This window comes from Podarcis vaucheri, assembly GCF_965113315.1.
Source record: "Podarcis vaucheri genome assembly, chromosome: 13".
Lineage (NCBI taxonomy): Eukaryota > Metazoa > Chordata > Lepidosauria > Squamata > Lacertidae > Podarcis > Podarcis vaucheri.
Genome location: NC_138751.1, coordinates 53,514,210 through 53,528,587, shown reverse-complemented (window position 1 = coordinate 53,528,587; position 14,378 = coordinate 53,514,210). Strand labels below are relative to the sequence as shown.

General features: G+C 43.9%; 1 protein-coding gene and 1 long non-coding RNA gene across 10 annotated transcripts in view; one reads left to right on the top strand and one right to left on the bottom strand.

Moving 5' to 3' along the window:
• The window catches only part of GALNT1 (polypeptide N-acetylgalactosaminyltransferase 1), a 56,842-nt gene extending 54,879 nt beyond the window's left edge, over window positions 1-1,963 (top strand). For both annotated transcript variants that reach the window (XM_082194921.1, XM_082194922.1), the window contains one exon: window positions 867-1,963. In XM_082194921.1, coding sequence (XP_082051047.1) covers window positions 867-1,013 — 147 coding nt within the window. In that variant the 3' untranslated portion in view covers window positions 1,014-1,963. The remainder of the gene's footprint in view (window positions 1-866) is intronic.
• Window positions 1-14,378, bottom strand: part of LOC309516374 — a 105,690-nt gene that overhangs the window by 47,538 nt on the left and 43,774 nt on the right. The window contains exon 5 of one of the 8 annotated variants that reach the window (XR_014212844.1): window positions 7,424-7,438. The exons of the other annotated variants lie outside the window; for them this stretch is intronic. This is a non-coding gene — a long non-coding RNA (uncharacterized lncRNA). Of the gene's footprint in view, window positions 1-7,423; window positions 7,439-14,378 lie in introns of those variants that run through there. 8 annotated transcript variants of the gene reach the window in all.

The following is a 14,378-nucleotide window of genomic DNA, read 5'->3' as shown; positions in this document are numbered from 1 at the left end:
TGTACCCTAACAAATAACACTCCCTATTTCCCCCCACAAACTGCAATGCTAGTTTTACCTGCTTTTCTCAAACTACAGTAATTCCTTGCATGATTAAAGGAAGCGCTGGCGGCCTTGGAGCTTGCAGTCACATCCTGTTTTGTTTTCCAAAGGGCCTGAACAAAAGGTACCAATGACCTTTTTGCTGGCCACTTGAATGCAAACCCTTTCCAACTCTTCCCCATTTCTCGTTCTGCAGTGATGCATTTAAATTTCTGTTATTACAGCATCAAGGCAAAGCTAGAAATTGCTGTTAGAACATGGTTACGGGTTGGATTAAAATGTTGATTTGTATAAAAGATTTGATAGTCAATTTCTAGTAGTACGTTTTTAAATCTGTGGGCCCGTGGTCCATTTACAGTGCACCTGCTCTGAGTATGATTTTTGTTAGATATTACCTAGTGTTTTAAATTGGCCCTTTTTCTTGTTGACTTAAATCATGATTTAAGTCTATGCTAAGTCATTACTTTAAAGCCCCGCCTGCACTACATTGCAGTTTGAAACTTTAGAGTTTCAAAAGCAGTCTGCACTGCAAGGGAGGCTACTCGTGAAAGGAAATACGTAAAAAAAAAAAAAAATCCTAGACCCCCTCCCACAAGCCCTTAAGAATCTTCAGTGGCATTTCCAAGATACCTAAGAGGTATTGAGTTCCATATATGCTCTCAAAGGATGTGGACCGCTTGGAGAGAGGAAAACACAACTATCCTTTTCCTAGCAGTGGTCGGTCCTAAATGAACCTACTGACTGGTGTGGATTATCTCTTCCTCTTCTAATTAAAATATACTCTTTTTTCTCTCTTCCCTTTCCTCTCTCCTCCGCCAAAAAAGAAATTAACCCTTTTGCATGTGAACAGTAACCAGTGCCTGGATAAAGCCACTGAAGAAGACAGCCAGGTACCCAGCATCAAAGACTGCAGTGGTGGCCGCTCTCAGCAGTGGCTTCTTCGTAACGTCACCCTTCCAGAAATATTCTGAAAGGAGTCAAAGAGGAAGATTGACTGGACTACCTCAGCAAGTACGTGGGCTACGTTTTTATGTAGCAAGCAAAGGCTGCAAGGTTTATTGGCCACTGGAGCAGATTTCTAAATCTTGAAGAGCCAGCCATCCTGGTGGGACTACATGAGTACTTGTGAACCTGCGCACACTGATGTTTACAAGATTGAAAATAGTTCATCAAAGAATCATTTAATAGAACATTTGGACCGTGGAAAGAATCAAGGAAATATTCACTCTGGAGAGTGGCACAACCGAGTTCTCTTGTACATCAGCAGCCTTGACCAAAGGTGCTGTTGCAAAGATTCTTTTACAAGGTTTAATGTTAACCAAGGTATCAAACATAAATGCAAATATAAATGGAGAAGTTTTAATATCACAAGAGGGGGGGAAATCACTGAAGCAAGAATCAGGGTTCAGAGGCAAAAAAACAAAAACAAATCAGAACTATATAAGAAGTACAATTTGTAATACTAAATATCAGATTTATATGTAGATTTTTTACTTCGGTGGGGGGGAAATAACCAAGTGAGACACAATTTCTGTTCAATTGTGTGGTAGTCCATTAATATCCTTTCTTCCTCCCCTGATGGGTCTTGAGCTTATTAGGAGCAAAAGTAAAATTGAGTATAAATAAAATTGGCTCTTTGAATGTCAGTTCAACATTTTTAAACTTTCATTTTGGCTTGCAGGCTGTTGGAACTGTTAATACATCTTTTTTTTAATGATCTGAAAACCGGAGATGCATCCTTTGATGTGACTTGCTATTTCAGTTGTACTTGGGTCAATCAGCTTTTGACCTTCCATCACCAACTTAAGAATTTGTTAGTAAAATCTGTTAACTTGACTGATAATGCTTAATGGCCAACTCTCTTACTACTGTACTACAGGTTTTGTTTTCACAGCAATAAATCTTTCATTTTTTGACTCCAGTCAGAGCCTACAAATATTGCTTATTCAGGTAATAAGTAGTTGACAACTGAATGTTTCTTGAAAACATTTTTCCACTCCATACTTTGATTGCATTCATATTTAGATTGCATTTTTTGAATTGTAATGTTGATCTGCTTTTTTTTCCTAATAAAATCTAAAGAAACCTGTAGAAATGGCCTTTTAAAAATTGATGTAACTGAAGGCCCTATGATTTGCTGCTACATTAGTCCAGCATTTTGAACTTGAATAGCTTCTTTCAGCAATCTCTGAAAAATCAGAGCAGTGGGGAGTGGGTAATATTATGGTTCCTAACATTCAAATTGAGCTGTTTTTTAAAGAAAGAAACATGGAAATGACTAGGATAATTTTGAAAAGAATGTGGAGTCCTGTTTCCGTTCCAGTTGGTTATATGCTGCTTTGATCAGCCATTCTCTCATTTTGAACCCATTATGTGACACATCTACACAACAGAACCAGAATGCTTTTCAACACAAAATGGGGAAGCTGTCCCCTCACAGTTCTCTCCATCATATCACTGTTATATGCAGTTTGAGCGCTAAGTGTTTTATATAAATGTGAATCAACTGTCCTAGTAATGTTCTCTTCAGTTAAATGTTAGCTAAGTAGTCGGAACTAAGGAACCTTGATATATGCTGCAGAGCTTTTCCATGATATTTGCCTGAGTTGTTCATATCTACTATGTGCCTTTCAGATGTGTAATTTGTTTGGTAATATCACAGAGACAAGAAAAAGTTCTTCTAAACTAAAGCAAACTTCTAGCAGTAAGAACTGCATGTGTTCTACATTAAGATGTGCACATAAAAAGCAAGCCAGGAATAATCTGCAGTTGCTCTAGAATATTGCTTGTTTTCTTATTTCTGCATCCTGTCCTTCTAGGAACCCAGTAAGTTTGAAAGAGGTTTGCCAGCTGGGTTTCTTGCATCTCGGCAACGTTTTAGCTACTGCCAGACACTGTTTGTCCTAATCCTCAGTTAATAACTCAATTTTATGACATGTACTTGATAGCAGTCTTAATGTTGCTAAAGTAGTTAACTGCAATTGGGGACAGTGGCTAGTCGAGGAATGTCCTTGAGTGAGAACAAAATAAAACCCTTTCTCTTTTAGGGATGTCTCCGTCCATCTCTCCACTGGCAGGAAGTTAAATGTTATAGAGAATACAACTTGGGGGCTGAGACAACCCCCTTCAGTTTCACTTCCTGCCGGCTGCTCCAGGCACAGCAAAAGAGAAGAGGCGGGCATGCCATTTGAGAAGGAATTTTTCATTTGTTCTTCCTTGTCTGTTTATTCCTGGCTTCCCTTCTGTTACCCCTAATGGGTTTTAGCTTTCTCCCAGCTCCATGTAACATACAGATCTGAAGACTGGAATATGAGTTATGAACAAACTAAGCCAACTAATCTTGGATCCTATATTCCTTCCTCCATTCTGATGAGCGTTTTCCTTAAAGTTTGTGTATGCCTCAAGCTGGTCACTTCCTGATTTTGAAATGTGTAGCAGAGGTACTGAATAGCTCACATTAAGTGAGGCCCAGGTAATGGAGACATAATCCTTGGCCATTAGAAAAGTGGGACTTCATTGTTAGTTCCTGTGTTCCTTTTGAAATGAGTCTGAAACACCACGATTGGATCAATTCACCCTCTTTATTATGGATAATGACCAATATTCTGAAACTTTGGTGGTATTTTATATATTTGTACAAGCCAAACAAAATTGAAAACCATAGAAATAAAATTACAGTGGTACCTCAGGTTAAGTACTTAAGTCATTCCAGAGGTCCGTACTTAACCTGAAACTGTTCTTAACCTGAAGCACCACTTTAGCTAATGGGGCCTCCTGCTGCCGCCGGAGCACGATTTCTGTTCTCACCCTGCAGCAAAGTTCTTAACCTGAAGCACTATTTCTGGGTTAGCGGAGTCTGTAACCTGAAGCGTATGGAACCTGAAGTGTATGTAACCTGAGGTACCATTGTACTAATAACCATACCATACTATAGAAGCCAGGCACAGAAAACAAAGTTGTAAGTCTTCTAAAATTAACAGTTGAGTATTTTTTCACGCGGCAGCAAATATCTAACCAGAGATTGATGCATTCCGGTGTAAAAGCAGTGCAGAAGCATAAAATGCATCTGATCGTACTGAGAAATTGTGTAAAAAAGATGCAATAAAAAAGCGATGCATAGGAACATGAGTTATTGATTCCGCTCCTCCAGATTAAAATGAGTATTTATGTTGACGGGGGATTTTTTTGGAGCCTCCCCTGCAGAACTGCTGATGGAAGAACATCAAATGTAAAGGCTTAGCAATGTTTTTTTTAGCAGAGAGCACATAAAGGTAGTTCCCTGGTTTATAGTTAGTTAGCATGCTATTTGAGGTTAAGCCTATAGCCTATTGGCATTCAACGCTAGCAATATGCTCTGTGGGTATTGCTCTGGCAGATTCATACCTCATAGGGATAAGGGAAACCCAGTGGTGTAGGGAGCCCCGGTGTTATCTGCTGCACCATGGGAGCGGGGCATGCTGGGGCACGCTGCGCTGTTGGAGCAGCATCCCTCCACCTGGAGGGCAGCTGAGGGGAGTGGGGCATGGGTGTGCTGGCCCTGCATTCCCTGCAAAAGCAGCACAGGGCCAGCACCCAAGCCGCAGCGTGTCTCAGGTGCCCTCCAGGTGGAGGGAGGCTGAGGCGGAGGTGACAGGCATTCACCCACTGCATCCACCTGGAGGCCAGCACATGCTGGTTGTGTCCATGTTGGCCGTCCACTGATGGCGGGGGGATGACGGACGCAGTAGATTGGCACGCTGTGAGTCCAGCCCCGGGCTGCACTGCTCTTGGGAGTGGTGCACTGGGCTCTGGTGTGCCAAGGCTTGTGCGCCTGCAAAGGTAAGTGCTGCTGGGGGTGCCCAGTCTCCCCGCCTCCCCTAGCTATACTACTGGGTAGGTAAACCGTGGAAAACCCCTAACACTGCAACTTCACAGTCAAATATTTTATCCAAGCTGACTAAAAACATGCTGCCAAGGATCAGGATCAGCAGGAGGAGCAATAAGCAGTTTTCCTCCACTGTAAAAACCAGCTCACTGAATTGGACCAATGGTCCCATCTCAGATTATATGGGCAGGTACCCATGAAAAGTGGCAGAATCCAAGGGGCAGTGCTGTGAGCACCACTGCTCATAATCATTTATTATTAACTATTCTTTATTAGTAGAACTACTACTATTTTTAAAAGGTCACGTTTCCTCAGACTGACCTAAGATTGGATGGGCAAGGCATTTCCTCCATGGTAGATGGTGTATAAAGGTCAAGGGACCCCTGACCATTAGGTCCAGTCGTGACCGACTCTGGGGTTGTGGTGCTCATCTCGCTTTATTGGCCGAGGATAGCAGGCGTACAGCTTCTGGGTCATGTGGCCATCAGGACTAAGCCACTGCTGGCGAACCAGAGCAGCACACGGAAACGCTGTTTACCTTCCCGCCAGAGTGGTACCTATTTATCTACTTGCACTTTGACGTGCTTTCAAACTGCTAGGTTGGCAGGAGCTGGGACTGAGCAATGGGAGCTCACCCCGTCGCGGGGATTCGAACCGCCAACCTTCCGATCGGCAAGTCCTAGGCTCTGTGGTTTAACCCACAGTGCCACCCGCGTCCCTTTAGATGGTGTATACAGTATGAGTTGATGTTTCCTTGGGAAAACCCCAGGTTCAAAGGGCCACCAAGTTGTAAAGTTCACTGTGGGTGGCCTTGGGCCACATAAGGAGCCTAACCTACTTTGTTGTGTTCTTGTGAGGTTAAAACTGCACTCAGTTGCTTCAGGGCAGGGCAGAATGCACAGGGAATAAATGCCTGTCATTTTTTGGTTTCGTTTCTACGACCCTTTGTTATGGGTGGCATCTACCACGCTCTATAATTAAGGCAAGAGAGCACTTGCCATTACAAAGAGTGGAAAGTTTCACTTCATTCTATGATGCATGTTTCAGAAATAACTGGCCTATCTGCATAATCCCTGCTTTAACTGCCCCAATTCAGCAACACTGGTCTGTAGCTGCATGGGTGCAAGTAATAGCTGGAGGTGGAGAAGGAGTCCTTTAAAAAAGAAAGGGTGCCCAAGAGATGAGGCAGATAACGACTTAGAGCCGGTACCCCTAGGGAAGGGGGGGGGTGAGAAACAAAGATCCCACAATAACATACTAAGCACCATTCATGTATGAAAGGGAAATCAATACCTGCAAACAGCCAATAGGCACATGTATGTGTTTACTGTAAGCCATGCTGTCAATACTGTGAAGCTGCATGTACTCCATAAAGTGTGAACTTACTCTTCAGGTTTAGGTATGACTGCAGGTTATGGATTTGGCTGAACCTTTAAGAAGAGTAGCTGCCTTGAGAAGAATGTGATCCAAGTAACACGAGCCATAAAGCAGTTGATAGCAAGGTTTTCAGTTAAGCAGTAGGCAGTCAGTGCTTATTATGTTTTGTGCAGAAGTAGGGCATTTATTTGATGAAAGACCACTTTGCCAATTAATCATTTGGTGTTGGATAGATTCACCCATTAAGGGCACATGCTGCAACTCCTTTGTAAAGGATAAGTGACCCAGCACACATGGCCCCAAATGCATTTTGCTTTTCTCACTAGTGTTACCCATTCGCTTCCACAACGGACGGTAGATAACACATTCTCTCAACATCTGCAGTGATTGAGATGCTGTTGCCACGGCAGCACCAGATGAGTTGTCCAATGCAACTGATCCAGTGTTGTGGGATCAGTTCCAGCTAACGCAGCCTGATGACTGATTTTAAATTCTAATGTTTTTACTGCTTTGATTATCAATGAACAGTGGTATACAATTTTTGTAAGTCATTAGGGTCCTAACTTCTTAAGAGAGGGAACAGGTTTTACCATTTTGTTTTATTGATCTGGAACCTATAGGACGAAAGGGGATAGCTTGGTTTTCAGCAGCCATCAATCTGCATAAGTTCTGTCCCTTAGCAAGACTGAAAACGAATAGATTTTGATATAACGAAGGTGAATTATATAACAAAAACGGGAGTTCTGGAATTGTCTGCCTCCTACTAAATTAAAAAATCCCAGTTGAATTTTGCACAAAGGGAAGGCGACTTACAAAGTACTACACAAAGTAGTAAGTACATTACATCATTATGAACTGAGTACAGGGATGGCTTGTGCTGGAGTTAATACTGGCTACAAACACCAGCCACAGCAAGCTGTTTATACTGCCATCCTGTGAAACTGGTGGTGTTTGATCAGCTGTTTGGTTTCCCCCCTAATTAATGCAGATGGTTTAAGCTATTTTTTATTGGTTTCTCAACGAGCTCTTGGAGCAACCTTCTCCAACATCATACCGTTGGTTAAAAGTTCATTCTCTTCTCTCTAAATGAGAACTCGGTACTATTTTGGTGGTTGCTGCAGACTCCATTTCATTGCTATTGCACTTGGCTCTGAGCTGTAAAATATCAAAATACCACGGCTGTGTGATTGGAGGTTTTAATTACATTAAATAGATTTTAAAGCCAAAATGTCTATAAACTAGTTCAGTGCTAATGAAGTGACAGCTTTCTGCACACAAGCTAAAATAGTCACAGAAAATGTCCATTTTAAGGAACGTATGCCACTTTGATCTTCCTTGGTACCTCTATTTTGAGGGGCTTTGCCAGAGGACTCAGTTCAACATCTACCCTCTAGGCTAGCAGAAGTTAACTGTTCACCAGGGTCCTGTCACTTATTAAAGTGTATCTCGTAGCTGCCACTTCAAATGTCCCAAAGTCTGAGAACTCGAAAGGTTGCAATGTTATCTTGAAATACTTCTCTTCCTCTTGGTCTCGTCATTGAGGACAAGATCAATTTAATTAAAGTGCATTTAAAACTATCGGTTCTTTGCTTTCCCTGAAACCCTGAAGAACAGAAAGAAGCACAATCTAAAAATGGCTTTTGTGCAGGACTCAGAAAAGGAGATAAACCTCCTGGTTTATTTGAGCTTCAGCTGCTACCCACCCTCAAAAAATAGGAGATGAGACCTCTCATAGCACTTTTCAAGGCAGGCAGAAGAGCTTCGCTGGCCATGAAGACACCTGCCAGAGACAACAGGCCTGTTCTTACACTCTTGCCCATCCAAGAAAAGAGGGATTTGAAGCTTCTGTCTCACCCACAAACCTTTCCCCCCTTCAGGCCTTACTTTTTCCTACCTAGATATGTGAACCACATCTATTTTTGCAGCAGCTAATGATACATTAACATTCAGACTGAAACAGCTTGAAATTAGGTCACAGTTTTCAATATTGTCTATTAGAAATGTTCTACCTTTTAGAGAATATACTGATTTATGACTCTTAATAGCTGGTCTATACAATTTTGTACCCCAGCTTTAGAGTACCATATAAGGTTCAGGTTTAGTTCCCGGTCTGAGAAAGAATCCCCAATTGCCACTAATGTAAGTCACTTGTACACATACCATGAACATGATAAAATAATGAGGCATGAGCAATCAATTCCTTTTCTATATGCTCGTTGGAAACAATAATTTTTTAAAAATCTGGCTGAGAAAACTACCTCGCTTTCAGCCCACTAAAGCCCTAAACTGCCTCGGTCCAGTATACCTGAAGGAGCGTCTCCACCCCCATCGTTCTGCCCGGACACTGAGGTCCAGCGCCGAGGGCCTTCTGGCGGCTCCCTCACTGTGAGAAGCCAAGTTACAGGGAACCAGGCAGAGGGCCTTTTTGGTAGTGGCGCCCGTCCTGTGGAACACCCTCCCACCAGATGTCAAAGAGAAAAATAACTACCAAACTTTTAGAAGACATCTGAAGGTAGCCCTGTTTAGGGAAGCTTTTAATGTTTAATAGGTTATTGTATTTTAGTGTTCTGTTGGAAGCCACCCAGAGTGGCTGGAAAAGCCCAGCCAGATGGGTGGGGTATAAATAATAATTATATTATTACTATTTGAATGACACAGTTAACTTATTTTCTCATCTCTTTCCTCAACTGAAGGTGGTCTCCTTTGTTTGGGCTGCCATCGCTGAGGTAGAGCCCATCCCAACACTTTCTATAAATTGAGACACCTCAAAATAAAGTTACACTGTTAAGCCCCCTGTCTTCTGAAGGCTGGATTTGTCAACTTTTATGACAACGCGTCAGGATATATTGAAATGAAGCTGGCTACTTAAAGCAGAATAGAGCAGCGTTAAAAGTAGACAAACCTGAGTTGTCAGCCAGTGTTTTCCTGTCCGCTGCAGGCACTGAATAAACCCAATTCAACAGTAGAACAACACGGTTCCCTGTGCATCAGGTTTGCTCCTCTCCGGTTTCTTTATTTACCTGTGTCCTGTTTTCCATCCAGCGCACAATGCACAGTCATTTACACATTCAACTGCACGTAGCAGGCAGCTTGAACTTTCTTTTCAGGTAGACAAATACTGCCGAAAACATCAGGATTATTGCTTGACAACCTTGGATGCTTCTGCCAGCCCAATATTTAACCAAAGAGGTTCCTTCTCAAGTGGCATTTTGTAATTTAGAAAAATTGCTAACCCTCAAGGTGCAGGAATAAAACTGCTGGTACTTTTAAGTACTGGGTCACACAAGCCATTTTAGTACTTTGTATGCTTGCACCAACACTCTGAATTGGTAGCGCACTGGTAGCTAGTGCAAGCACATTCACAGCCAGTGGCACCCGGGTCCCATCAGGCTTCTCAACGTACCAGCCGGACAGCTACAATCTACACTGGCTGGAGCCTCTGGGTTATCTTCAAGCCCCCGCCCCCCCCATGTTGGTGCTGACCTTTAAAGCCCCAACAGCCTCAGCCCAGTATACCTGAAGGAGCGTCTCCACCCCCATCGTTCTGCCCAGACACTGAGGTCCAGCGCCGAGGGCCTTCTGGCAGTTCCCTCGCTGTGAGGAGCAAAGTTACAGGGAACCAGGCACAGGGTCTTCTCGGCAGTGGTGCCTGCCCTGTAGAACGCCCTCCCATCAGATGTCAAGGAAATAACTACAGTGGTGCCTCGCAAGACGAAAAGAATCCGTTCTGTGATTCTCTTCGTCTAGCGGTTTTTTTCGTCTTGCGAAGCAAGCCCATTGAAGGATTAGCGCTATTAGAGGCTTTTAGTGGCTTATCTGCTGATCGGATCAGCTGATAAGCGGCTTAGCGCTATTAGCAGCTTATCTGCTGATCGGATCAGCTGATAAGCGGCTTAGCGCTATTAGCGGCTTATCTGCTAATCGGATCAGCTGATAAGCGGCTTAGCGCTATTAGCGGCTTATCTGCTGATCGGATCAGCTGATAAGCGGCTTAGCGCTATTAGCGCCTTTTATCTGCTTTTAGCGGCTTATCTGCTGATCGGATCAGCTGATAAGCGGCTTAGCGGCTTAGAAAAGGGGGGGAGGGGAAAAAACCAGCAGGAACTCGCAAGACATTGTCGTCTTGCGAAGCAAGCCCATAGGAGATTCGTTTTGTGAAGCACCTCCAAAACGGAAAACTCTTTCGTCTAGCGAGTTTTCCGTCTTGCGAGGCATTCATCTTGCGGGGCACCACTGTATCTGACTTTTAGAAGACACCTGAAAGCAGCCCTGTTTAGGGAACTTTTTAATGTTTGATCTTTTATTGTGTTCTTAATATCTTGTTGGAAGTTGCCCAGAGTGGCTGGGGAGGGCAGGGTATAAGTAATAAATTATTATTATCATCATCATCACCATCTTATTACAACTGACACCAGGCTATCCGAGTCCAGGGAAACCAAGATGATCAAGGGTCTTGAAACCTGATGAGAAAGGGATCAGGCTGTTGGGTAAGTTTGGCCTGGAAACGACACACTGAGGCCATAGAATAGCCCACCTTCAAATCTCTTAAGGGTGGAAGATGGAGGGAGCTTGTTTTCTCCTGTTCTGGAGGCTAGGACCTGAACCAATGGATTCAAGTGACAAGAAAGGAGATTCCAACTAAACACCAGGAAGAACTTTCTGCCAGTAAGAGCTGTTCGGCAGTGGAACGGACTCCCTCTGTGTCGCGGGCGATCAAAGTCCCGGCTGAGGACGTCGGGACCGGGGGCAAGATGGTGGGATGGGAGCAGGAACGAGAGGCCAGAAGCCAGGAAGGAGGGAGTCACGAAGTCAAGGATCTGAGGGTCGAGAAGCAAGGAGTCAAGAAGCTGAGGTCCAAAGATCGGGAAGCAAGAAGCCAAATGCAGCAAGGCAGGAAACGAGTTGCTGTGGCAAAGAGCCGACGGGAAATGCTGACCTTATATCCCTTCCCTGCTCTTGCCACCAGGTGCAGTGAGTTACCAAGCGGCCTCACCTGTGCGGCCGCACCTTGCCTCTCCAGAACAAACTTAGGGAGGCTCCAGTCCTACGAAGTCCTACTTGTCACAGGGCCTGGCTCCTGCACGCACTCCTGGCACTCAGGTGGCCGGCTCTGCCAACCTGTCAAACTTGCTCTGCAAGAGGTGGGGCAGACCCGGTTCTCACCACAGATATAGATATTCTGAGTAGCACCAAACACCTGTTTCCAGATGAAAGAACCAGGGGAACTAACTCCAACCCTCCAATCTCCACGCTGCTCATTCGCACTGTCCAGAATGTCTAACCAGGGCTGCATGCTCTCAGTCCAGCATATGTGTGTGTGTGTGTGTGATTCTTCATATCTAAGAACACAAAAAGGAGTTCAGGCCAAGGGACAATCAGAAGCCAGCATCCCTTTTCCACCAGTGGTCAGCTAGATACTTCTGACAAGTCCAGAAAGGGGGCATTAACAGCCCTCCCCTGCTGTTTTCCTAAAGCAGCCAATATTTAGAGGTCCACCATCCCTGAACTTGGAGGCTCCATTGAGGTGCTATGGCCAGTAGCAGCAGATAGATCATTCTATGTCCTACATATATTGGCCAAGCTCATAAGGATGTGTAAATCAGTAGCAATCACCACAACCTGCATGTTATGTAAGTTAATTCTGGGATCTGTGAAGCGGCAGCTAGGGAACGGTAGAGGAAATTCTGTTGCTGTGTTTGCTGCTCTTAACAAGGTCAGTGCAGAAGGCTAGAAAACCTTTTACCAAAATGTGCAAGTAGAGGCTTAAGGGCATATGCACACACAATCTCAACACTTAGCAAACCAGCTCCATTTACAAGTTCAAATATACCAAAGCCATCCATACAATTTCCCCAAATACTGATTCCAAGCTCCCCTGTTTAAAACGCAGAGCCCAAGTACCACTTCTTAAGCCTTCTCTCTGGGAAGAGAATATAAGTCCAGTATTTAATTATTGTTGTAACGGTGAAGTGATACTACACTTTAACTGCATCCTCTAATGTCTCGGAAGGTAGATTTGAGTTTGTAGGATGGAACAAAAAAATTATGTATCGCATCACGCTGTTTTGTTTTTTTAGCCACTATACTTGACTACCATCTAGTGGTTTCAGTAAAGATTGCAATTAATTGGCAAAAGTCTTTTCAAGAGTTAGTAATTGCTATTCCATGCAGCCTTGGCTTTAAATCTGTTTAACTTCCATTTCCTTATTTTTTTTTAAACCACCAATTATTATGTGATCATCATCATCACAGACATGACTGGGAGTCAGGCACTGCAGCTTTGGCTGAGGAGCCAGAGTAGTAAATGATGCTTTCTTGCAGGGGTGCCAACTTGAATAAAATAAGGGGTAAGCCCTGACCCACATAATGGAACACAAGATTCAGTGCATGCACACCATTTGAATGGCAACACTCATCAACCTGGGGGGGGGGAGAAACTGTCACCCTCAAATATTTTATTGGGGTGTTTGTGAAGAGACCTCAGCCCCTAGGAGTTGGCTCCTATGCTTCCTTGCGAAACAACAAACCATCCAACGTTGCTCCGATGAAAATAGGAATGTCCTAAGGAAAAGCATGGGACACGGGTGGTGTTGTGGGTTAAACCACAGAGCCTAGGGCTGCCGATCAGAAGGTTGGCGATTCGAATCCCCATGACGGGGTGAGCTCCCATTGCTCAGTTCCTGCTCCTGCCAACCTAGCAGTTCGAAAGCACCTCAAAGTGCAAGTAGATAAATAGGAAGGTAAACAGTGTTTCCGTGCGCTGCTCTGGTTCGCCAGAGTTATGCTGGCCACATGACCTGGAAGCTGTACGCCGGCTCCCTCGGCCAATAAAGCGAGATGAGCGCCGCAACCCCAGAGTCGGCCACAACTGGACCTAATGGTCAGGGGTCCCTTTACCCTTTAAAGAAAAGCAGGACACCGTGGGATCAAATCGGAAACCGGGATGGCTTTTGTAAATCCAGGACTGTCCATGGAAAACAGGGACACTTAAGAGGGTCTGAAACCACACCCTCCAGTGTTTGATAAGTGGGGCTATTATTTAGCATTTCCAGTTTAACTACTACTGCTGCCTCTCAGAGGCCATGGTCCTGTGAAGCATTTTAAAGGTTAAAATAGGTGGTTTGGACTGGGCTCAGAGAGAGGCTAGGAGCTACGAGTACAGGAGTTGCATGACATTAACACCCATCCCCACTTAGTAATCCCATGCTGTAATCCAGGGGTAGGCAACCTTAGGCCCGTGAGCCCAATCACCTTCTAAATCGGGCCCACGGATGGTGTGGGAACCAGCGTGTTTTTACATGAGTAGAATGTGTGCTTTTATTTAAAACGAATCTCTGGGTTATTTTTGTGACCTGCCTGGTGTTTTTACATGAGTAGAATGTATTTAAAAGTTTATGTATGTAAAACATATGCAGTGAGAGGTCCCAAAGGCCTTTGGTCATACATCGAAGCCATACACAATGTACACTCAGAGACTGCACATGACAAGGAAAGATCTGTCCTTCAAGAAAGATTGTACACAGTTCCTGAACCCACTGAGGAACCTTAAAGAGCAAAAAATCTTTAGCAGACTGCTAGACCTAGAAACCTATGTCATTATAAATTAGTTAGTCTGTTGCAGTAAAACACAACTAGGTCTTGTGGCCCCTTGAAGGCTAACATGGCTCCTGCTCTGGAAGTTCTCATAGAGAAAAACCCTCCCAAGATTTCAAGGAACCACAAAGTTCCTTAGAACACAGATGAAAACCAAGGCCCTTTGACCCATACACCACCAGCAAACTTAAGCCACTTCCATGTGACCGTGGTTTCCTACAAGTGAACTGCATCTCTCTAAAATGAGATTTTATAGCCTGCATCTTTGCTAACTCAAAGATTGCACGATCCTTTTTGTAAGGAACCCGAGTTCTTTTTTTTTTTTTAAAGACATCTGGAAACTTCTTTCATCTTTGTTTTACTGCCAGCAGACGGAGACTGGTTTGCTGTGATTTCTGAAAACTCTGTGCATAAAAAGCTTCATTTATTTGGACAGCTGAAGTGTATGTGATTTATTCTAGCCAATGTACAGTGGTACCGTTGGTTCTCGAACTTAATCCGT